General features: G+C 50.1%; 1 protein-coding gene across 1 annotated transcript; it reads left to right on the forward strand.

Annotated features, from left to right (window-relative positions):
• The first annotated feature begins 361 nt into the window (after window positions 1–361).
• LOC135829106 (uncharacterized protein K02A2.6-like) lies at window positions 362–4,227 on the forward strand. The gene is made up of 2 exons (XM_065341513.1): window positions 362–3,284; window positions 3,404–4,227. Exons 1-2 carry the CDS (start codon window positions 362–364, stop codon window positions 4,225–4,227), a joined length of 3,747 nt encoding a protein of 1,248 aa, XP_065197585.1.
• The last annotated feature ends 4,975 nt before the right edge of the window (window positions 4,228–9,202 follow it).

Here is a 9,202-nt window from a genome sequence, read left to right on the forward strand (position 1 = left end):
CGCATCAAACGCCTGACGAAGAGCTGACACCCGAGTCTCATGACTTTGGCTGGTGAGCTGCTGAGACACAGCATAGTCGTTCCAAACCTCCTCCCATGCCTTGAAATTGGCCATGGTTGCAGTGCTGAGTGTTGTGGTCCCGTTGTTGTACCCGATCCGTTCCGGGATCGGTTACCCATATGCATTCCCGTACTGTGTACATATATGGATCCTGGTTGTGCATCTTTATCTTTCCTTGTTCTATGTAAATAAACTTTAGTTGTTGTCTGGGACTTGTGGAGTGAAGTTGATCTATGGAGTGCGGGAACTAACTTGATGTTCACTCAGGAACATTACATGGTGTCAGAAGTAGCAGTTAGTCATGTCGTCTGCCAAATTTCCTGTACCTGCCCCGTTCGATTTCTCCACCCCAGAAGCATGGCCAATCTGGAAGACCCGTTTTGAACGCTTTAGTTCTTTGTCCAAATTGGACGAGGCGGACGGGCAACGCCAAGTAGACACTTTAGTTTACTCCATGGGAGCCGAAGCCGATCCTATCTTTGAGTCTCTATCTCTGTCCGCGGATGATAAGAAGAAACTCGACAAGGTACTGGAGGCCTTTGACAAGTATTTTCGCCCGGGTGTAAACGTAATCCCCCAACGGACATTGTTTGAAAGGTGTGTCCAGAACCCAGGTGAATCCGTGGAAGAGTATGTGCGTCGTCTCCGTGCCGCAGCCAAATATTGCGCGTTTGACAAGTCAGATGAGCGTATCCGCGACAGGTTGGTGGCCCATATGACGAACCGAGAAGTTTCGAAGAAGCTACAGCTCGAGGATCACGCTCAGCTGACACTCGAGACTGCCGTGAGCTTGGCACGCAAAACGGAGTCCGTAAACGCCGAGGTCGCCCAGCAAACGCCCCGGGTGAGCCAAGCTGCTGCAGCTACCTCACCGCAACGGAAACACGGCAAGTCCCCTGCTTACGCAAGTTACGGATCGACGGGAAAGCGACCACAGGTCAAGTCCCAACGAGACTCGAGCAACGGTAAGAAGTGCTCGTGGTGTGGCTCCTCCAAAGACCACAAATCGAACCGTGACGAAAGCCCTGCCAAGGACAAGTCTTGTAACAAGTGTCGTAAGTCTGGACACTTCGCCAGCGTCTGCCGGTCTGCCTCCGCCAGTGCAGCACACAACGATTATGTGCATGTAGCTGAGTTTGACTTGCAGTCGGACCCCGTCGGCGAAAATTTCCTTGGAGCTGCTTCTACCCACACCGCTGACGAGCCGTGGATAGTACGACTGGATCTGTGCGGCTCACACCTCGATTTCAAAATCGACACTGGAGCTGATCTCAACATTATGACGCAGGCTAGCTACAACGGTTTATCTGCACCGCCAGTACTCAGTCCGTGCCAGACACGTATGATTGGGCCTGATGGGAACCAGCTCACGATACAGGGTGAGTTCCACACTTGTGCTGTGCTCCGTGATGTACAGTACCCAGTCACTATCCTGGTCATTGCCACCGGTGGTGTCAACTTGTTGAGCAGGCAGACATCTGAACAGATGGGCCTAGTACAACGTCTTCATGTTGGCTCTTCAGATGCCCAGCCGAAAATCGGATGCATGCTAGGCAAGCCAGTCGAGATTGAGTTGAAGCCAGACTGCAAACCATACAACTGTGTAAATGCTCGACGCATTCCAATACACATTTGCCTCAAGGTTCGCACCGAGCTGGAGCGTATGGAAAAAGCAGGTGTCATCACAAAAGTCGAGCAGCCGACTGACTGGTGTTCACCCCTCGTGTCGGTCCTCAAGCCGAACGGCAACGTGCGTGTATGCGTAGACCTCAAGCGCCTGAATGCCAGCGTCAAAAGAGAGCACTACCCGTTACCGACCGTGGACGACACGCTCGCACAACTCAACGGTTCTACCATATTCTCTACGCTGGACACCACGTCTGGCTTCTGGCAGATCCCACTCTCCGAGGAAGCGTCGTTGCTGACGACGTTTATCACTCCCTATGGCCGCTTCAAGTTCGAGCGCCTTCCCTTCGGCATAACGAGCGCGCCTGAGATATTCCAGCGCCGGCTACAAGGTCTACTCAGCGATATTCCCAACGTAGCAGTGTTCATAGACGACATCATCGTCTATGCTTCATCGATGGCTGAGCATGATGCTGCTCTGCTCGCCGTCGAGAACCGACTCCGCGATGCCGGTCTGACACTGAATCCGAACAAGTCTAAGTTCAGATGCACGTCCCTAAAGTACCTGGGCCATCGGATCAGCGACAAGGGTGTCCACCCTGACCCAGCTAAGCTGGATGCCATTGAGCGCCCCGCAGCACCAGCTGATGTGGAAGAGCTCCGTCGTGCACTCGGACTCTTCACGTACCTCTCCAAGTTTCTGCCGTCATTGTCGACCGTAGCCGCCCCACTGCTCGAGCTACTCCGGTGCGACGCGACGTGGCAATGGACCAAAGCACATGAGCTAGTTTTCACAGAGCTCAAATGCCTAGCTGCCTCAGCCCCGTGTCTCGCGTACTATGACCCGTCTGCCCCGACCATCGTCACGGCTGATGCGAGCAGCTATGGATTGGGTGCTGCACTGCTACAGTTCCACGACAATGAGTGGAAGCCGGTCGCGTACGCCTCACGCACCATGACAGCAGCAGAGAAACGGTATGCCCAGAACGAGAAAGAGCTCCTCGCCTCGGTCTGGGGATGTGAACACTTCCATCAATACCTCTACGGAGCGCCCCGATTTACCATTCAAACGGACCACAAGCCGCTGGTCCCACTAATGAACACGCGTGACCTCGACCGAGTACCTCTACGCTGCCAACGTCTACTGATCAGACTCATGCGCTATGATGTACAGGCGGAGTACGTGCCTGGCAAGAACATGGTTCTCGCCGACACGCTGTCCAGAGCTCCTCTTCCTGACACGCCAGCAACCGAATCCGACCTACACAGTGACTCGGAAGCCACCATCGCCGCTGTCCTGTCGTCTCTATGCAGTCCTACCAAGCAACACGCTCTCGTTACAGCCACTGCTGACGATCCAGTCCTGCAACAAGTAATCCAGCATACCCTCCATGGCTGGCCGACCAAGGTCAACGCAGACCTGGAAGCCTACCGCAACGAACGTGGCTCGCTCTCAGTTCACGACGGTCTGCTGTACCACGGATTTCGGATCGTAGTCCCGGCATCCGAGCGCAAAGCTACACTTGCCACTTTGCATGACGGCCACCAAGGCATAACCAAGTGCCTGGCCCGTGCAAAGTCCTCCGTCTGGTGGCCAGGTATCACACGTGCCATTTCAGAATGCGTGCAGAACTGCCTGACCTGCACCAGCATCGTTTTCAGCCGCCAGAGCCTCTGTCTCCAACTGCGTTTCCCTCTTTGCCATGGGAGAGAATAGGAGTCGACCTCTGCCAACATGACGGTCAGGAGTACCTCATTGCTGTCGACTACTTCTCCAGGTACATTCACGCCATCTCGCTACGGAAGACTACCTCTGGAGCCGTCATCAAGGAACTCCACGAGCTGTTCGCCATCCATGGCATCCCTCAAGCTCTTGTGTCGGACAACGGTCCACAGTTCGCAAGTGCTGAATTCGCCGCATTCACAGCCCAAATGCAGCTCACCCACCGCACCAGTAGCCCGCACTACCCACAGAGCAACGGTGAAGCTGAGCGAGCAGTTCAAACATTCAAGCGTCTCCTGAAGACCAACAACAGCCTCAACGATGCCCTGCTCAGTTACAGGTCAACACCCCTCGCAAACGGCTACTCGCCAGCCGAGCTCCTGTTTGGTCGTCGTCTACGCACACACCTCCCATGTACAGCGGAATCCCTCGCTCCAAGTTGGCCTGATCTCGCCAAGCTAAGGAAGTTCGAGGTGAGGCAGAAAGACCGACAGAGTGAGACGTACGACTCGTCACACCGAGCACAATCTCTGCCACCATTGACCCAAGGCGACCGAGTCTGGGTGCAAGATCTCGCTTCCGAAGCCGTGATTGCAGACCGCGTCTCCGACAGATCCTATATTGTCACGACCGACAACCTGTCCGAGTACCGCCGCAACCGTCGCCACGTCAAGTTGCTACCTGATGTGCAACCAACACCAACACCGCAGTTGAATGTCACTACACCTGCAGAACCTCCATCCGCTGATGTCGAGTTCCAGCCTACCTTGCGCCGATCAGCACGTCCATCCCGGTCGCTGAACAGACTCGACCTGTAAACGCATTAGTCATTGCTCATGCTATGATCACTCCAGTCGCTGACGCTGATGATCGTGAACTGCATGTAGTATTTGTGTGTCTCTACCCTATCTCCTCTGTATGTATATGACTAAATATTCTTCGAGCTGTTACCTCTGTAACCTCTCTCTCTTCGAACATAAAAAGGGAGATGTTGTGGTCCCGTTGTTGTACCCGATCCGTTCCGGGATCGGTTACCCATATGCATTCCCGTACTGTGTACATATATGGATCCTGGTTGTGCATCTTTATCTTTCCTTGTTCTATGTAAATAAACTTTAGTTGTTGTCTGGGACTTGTGGAGAGAAGTTGATCTATGGAGTGCGGGAACTAACTTGATGTTCACTCAGGAACATTACACTGAGCAACACTGGTCGCTCGACAGAAATTGGTTTCTGATTGTCAGATGTCGAGGTGCTGCGCGGTCCCTGGTTGTCGCGCGTTGCATTTTCAACCAGTATGGTGAGGCGAGTCTCGCAAGCCTCGGCCGCTACAAATTCTACAACTACAAGAAACCTATGCTACACGATCGATCGTTTGAAAATACAAGGCTACAGAATTCACGGACAATTACAGACTGTCAAATATTCCGTACTCAGGTTACTAGTAGTTCACTGCGCCATGTTAGGTTTGGTAGACAAGAGACAAGTAGTGTATTGGTTGGAATACACGAAGAAGAAAAACTGACAAGATGAAATCTGTAAATGACAGAGAAAACTCTCAAAGAAATGCGTGAGTGCATACACAGAAGAGCTAAAGTTGTACTACATTACGTCATAACATAACACCAGTGTTCTACTATACTTGCACATCAGACCAAGTTCAGTGTGCTTAACAGTACCCATTTTTTAGAATTCTTTATTCTCACGATGGCACCATCGCCAATAAGGGATACGTTTATGAGAAGGTGAGATACTGTGGGTGGGGCTGTGGGTTATGCAGTCGGAAAGTGATTTACATCACTTTGAATTTTACAAGCATGGGAGAGGGTGAGCGCTGCAGGACCAGAATGAGTTAATTAGCAGTGAGCAGATTTCTTGTTTGAAAGCAGGTCGAGAGGAGACGTCACGAATGCAAGCAGGAGGGCATTGTAGTATTCTAGGGACTTGTACAGTGGGGAGTCTTTACAGCGATCGGTTCTGGTGGGTGGGAGGTGCCAAGTGCGTGCGTGTCGAAGGCTATACTGGGCCGTAACTTGAGCAGGGGTGTTGAGCATGTGTATGTGTTGTGGGGCATATTCGTATTCTATGGAGTGTGCAAAAAGGGTGAGCTTCACTTTGCGGCGAGAGAACATTGTCGGCCATTTGAGCCGATGGAGCAATGATGAATGATTCAGACCAGTGTAGAGGGGGAGACGGAGGCAAATTCTGGCCGCCTTGCGCTGGATTCGCTCAAGACGGTCAAGGGCTGTGATTGAGAGTGGGCTGACAGCAATGCATGCATAATAAATTATAGGCAGGATATTATGTTTTGTAAATGAGAGAGAGAGAGATTTAGAGTGTAGAGTTGATCTGAGCCCAAAGAGAATATTAAAATATTTTACGGCTTTCTTCAGCACAAAGTCAAGGTGGGCTGACCATTTTAGGTCGTGCTGATAGATGATGCCGAGGTGGCGATGTTGCAGGACATTTATAAAATGTGCATTGTTGCGCTCTATGTGTGGGAGATAGCGAGGGGGGCGATTTCCGTTGTAGAAGGTGAAGACTATCGTTTTTACAGTGTTGATAAGGAGGTGCCAGCGCTTCAACCATCCAGCGGCGGCTGACACGCTGCTCTGCAGTTGCAGTTGGCAGTGTGACGCAGAGCCGCTGGAGCAGACGAGGGCTGTGTTTTCAGCAAATTGGCCGGACTTGGCGCTGGCGTTCTCACAAGCGGCAGGCAGGTTGATGGTGTACACCAGAAACAGCAGTGGTCCCAGGACTGAGCCCTGAGGCACTCCGGCCGGGATGGGGAGGAAGGCTGATGTTGTGCTTTCAACTCGCGCTCGCTGCTTACGCCCAATCAAGTACGCTGAGAAGCATCGCAGTGCTGCTTCCTGGATACCGTAGTGCTTGAGTTTGGCCATGAGGCCCTGATGCCATACTCTGTCAAAGACTTTGCTCAGGTCAAAAAAGCAAGCTTTAATTTGATTTCCCGAGACACGAGCCTCCGAAATGTCATGCACCAGTCGAGCAAGTTGCAGCTCCGTGTCTTTCTCCCTGAATCCGGATTGGTTAGAAGGTAAGTGCGGTGAGATGTGTTTGTAGAGGCGCGAGTGAACAATTTTTTCTTGTTTTTTTAGGTTATGCTGAGCAGGGAGATGGGCCGGTAGTTTGTTGGCTAGGAGAGGTCTCCTGGGGGAGATCGTGGCATCTTTCCAGTCTTGGGGAATTTCTCCGGGTGCAAAAGGTCAAGTTCAGGAGGGCAGCCAGGGATTCTGAAGTTTCTGGTGCTGCTTCTTTGAGGAGACGGGTTGGTAGAAGGTAAAATTACTGTAAACTATCCAGACTCAACAGAGATGGCAACAAGAACTGCGATTTTGATCCCGAAACCACCAGTTCAATGACATAGACAAGAACATTACCAAAAGAACATCAGTCCTTGAAATAACAGTCGGACATTGGACATTTTCCGACCCTTTTCGGTCGTTGTCTAGCCGAAATATCCCTGCGACAGACATAGTGTCCGATTGATCGGAGACTAAAAAACGACTCCCAAACTTCCTTAACTTCGCGAATACTTGACCTCCTCGAGCGATCTATCAGCAATAGAAAACTCTCAGCTGTCGCCTTGAAGAAACCCGAACGCGACCCAAGGTCCTGGAGTCGGGCTATATCTCAAGCTGTATTATGAGCTTGTAAAATGCACTTCAGCTGGGGATTTGCCCATTTTTGCACGTCCCTAGCCAGCCAGGTGCTATGACCAAATCAGGCTACGGGCATCCAGAGGTCTTTGCAAAATCTCAGTGCTCTACGATAAAATTTGAGGGAATTGCATTGCGATGAGTATTTCGCTAGCAATTGACATGACCATTGCGCGTACGCTTGCTTTGCCCACTGTACATTTACGTTGATTCTTGTCATGTCTACAGGAAATGTATTCCTTATGGATAGAGCCTTTCAGAAAGCTCAAGATTTTGAAAATCGACCAACAAATTAGTAGTGTAGTTATTTAACTGATAGTGGGAGAAGTATGTGCAAGAATGCCGATTTCGCATTTTCTGACATCAGTTCTAGTCCTTACAGATTGGGAAGAGAAAAGGTGGCCACGATGGCCCTCCTCATGGCACGAAGCTCTGCGCTGTGCGTGCCACCAATTTTGACAAGTGGACTGCTGAGCGCGACAAGGACCTTTCAACATGGAGTGTGAGAGATGCAAAGATGAACGCGCAGGAGTGAAGTGGTTAGGTGCAATGTTTGTGTGCGGTTGGCAGAGAAAATTAATTTTGTTCGTTCAAAAGCTTCCCGGAGTCTTTTATCGTTGGGTCGAGAATTTTAAAACGGGTTGTCTTTCAAAGATTTCTGTGGAAAAATGGTATGTCCGGGAAGTGTCAGCACATTACGTCAGAACGACCCTGATTTCTTATCACATGTCCTGGAACACCAAACGTGCACATGCGCTTAGTTACAAGCCCGGGGAGGGGGGGGGGCACAATTCAATAGAGGGCTATATATTTTTCCATGTGCTCTTAGAGACTGAGGTACTCTTCAACATAGAGCACTATTCAACATAGAGCACTATTCAAGAGAGTCATCTAATCGTGAAAGTAGAGTAATCCTTCTTTTCTGCACCCACCCAAACAAAAATGCACCAGGGATATCCTGACTTACCGCAGCTTTCGCTTCCAATGAATGTCCAGCATTAAGTAGATATTCTAGTACGCACACATGACCTTTGGATGCTGCAAGGTGTAATGGTGTACCACCATTCTGGAAGTAGCATCGTTAATGAATACAAACCATGGACACACAAACACACACACAAATACACATACACATACACATACATACATACACATATATACATACACATACATACATACATACACATACACACACATACACGCTTGTGCGCGAATGTGCATGTGAACAGATGCACACAAGCGTACACACACACACACACACACACACAAACACACACACACACACACACACACACACACACACACACACACACACACACACATACAAACACACACACACATTTAGTTAATAAAGGCAACACCGGCACTGGCATATCGATGAAGAATTCATTTGGAATTGATGCCTTCTACTTGGCATCTGCGATATGGGTTGGTTTTCAATTAATTTGGTTATAGCCTTTGCGCAGTGTAAGCTCCATAACTGGTTCAGGCAGGTCAGCAACCCTGTGGGGTTGGGGAGGGGGGGGGGGGCGGGCAGGGGGGGGGGGGGTTGGAGGAGGCGGGTTACTTAGACCCATTTGAAAAAAGTTGCAGAATTTATTGGGTTGTATAGAACATGCATGATGAGCTAGGCAAGAAAGCATAACGTAGGGCTCTGAGTGAAAGAAAGAAAATTTCTCTTTGCATTCGAGGGTAATACGACACCGCGTACCACCTTGATGACCTAGGCAAAAAAAGCATAGTGTTGTTATAAATTTTCCATTTCTCCTTTTTTTTCAAGACATAACCTAGGATTCGAACATGCACTATCGCCCTGCATGCATTCCCCGATACACTTCGCATACATACTCATTCTTCCAAGTTGCTTCACGTCATGATCTTGCATTTGAAAGCACTATTTGAATATTGTGGCCGGCTGTCTTTGCTGGTACGGTACGTTACAGGTACGAGATAGGGCCAGGCATCTTTAACGTTTGCAGTTCTTCGACAACAGCTCTCCCCTTCATCTCTTTTGCGGGTGTAGTCTAGTGAATCCGTACATGCGTTATAATAATTATACCAATCCCTTTGTCTGGGTTCGTGAAAAAAGCCAAGCATGCAAGTCAGCTCGGGTG

This window comes from Sycon ciliatum, chromosome 13, assembly GCF_964019385.1.
Source record: "Sycon ciliatum chromosome 13, ocSycCili1.1, whole genome shotgun sequence".
In the NCBI taxonomy this organism is placed as follows: Eukaryota; Metazoa; Porifera; class Calcarea; order Leucosolenida; family Sycettidae; genus Sycon; species Sycon ciliatum.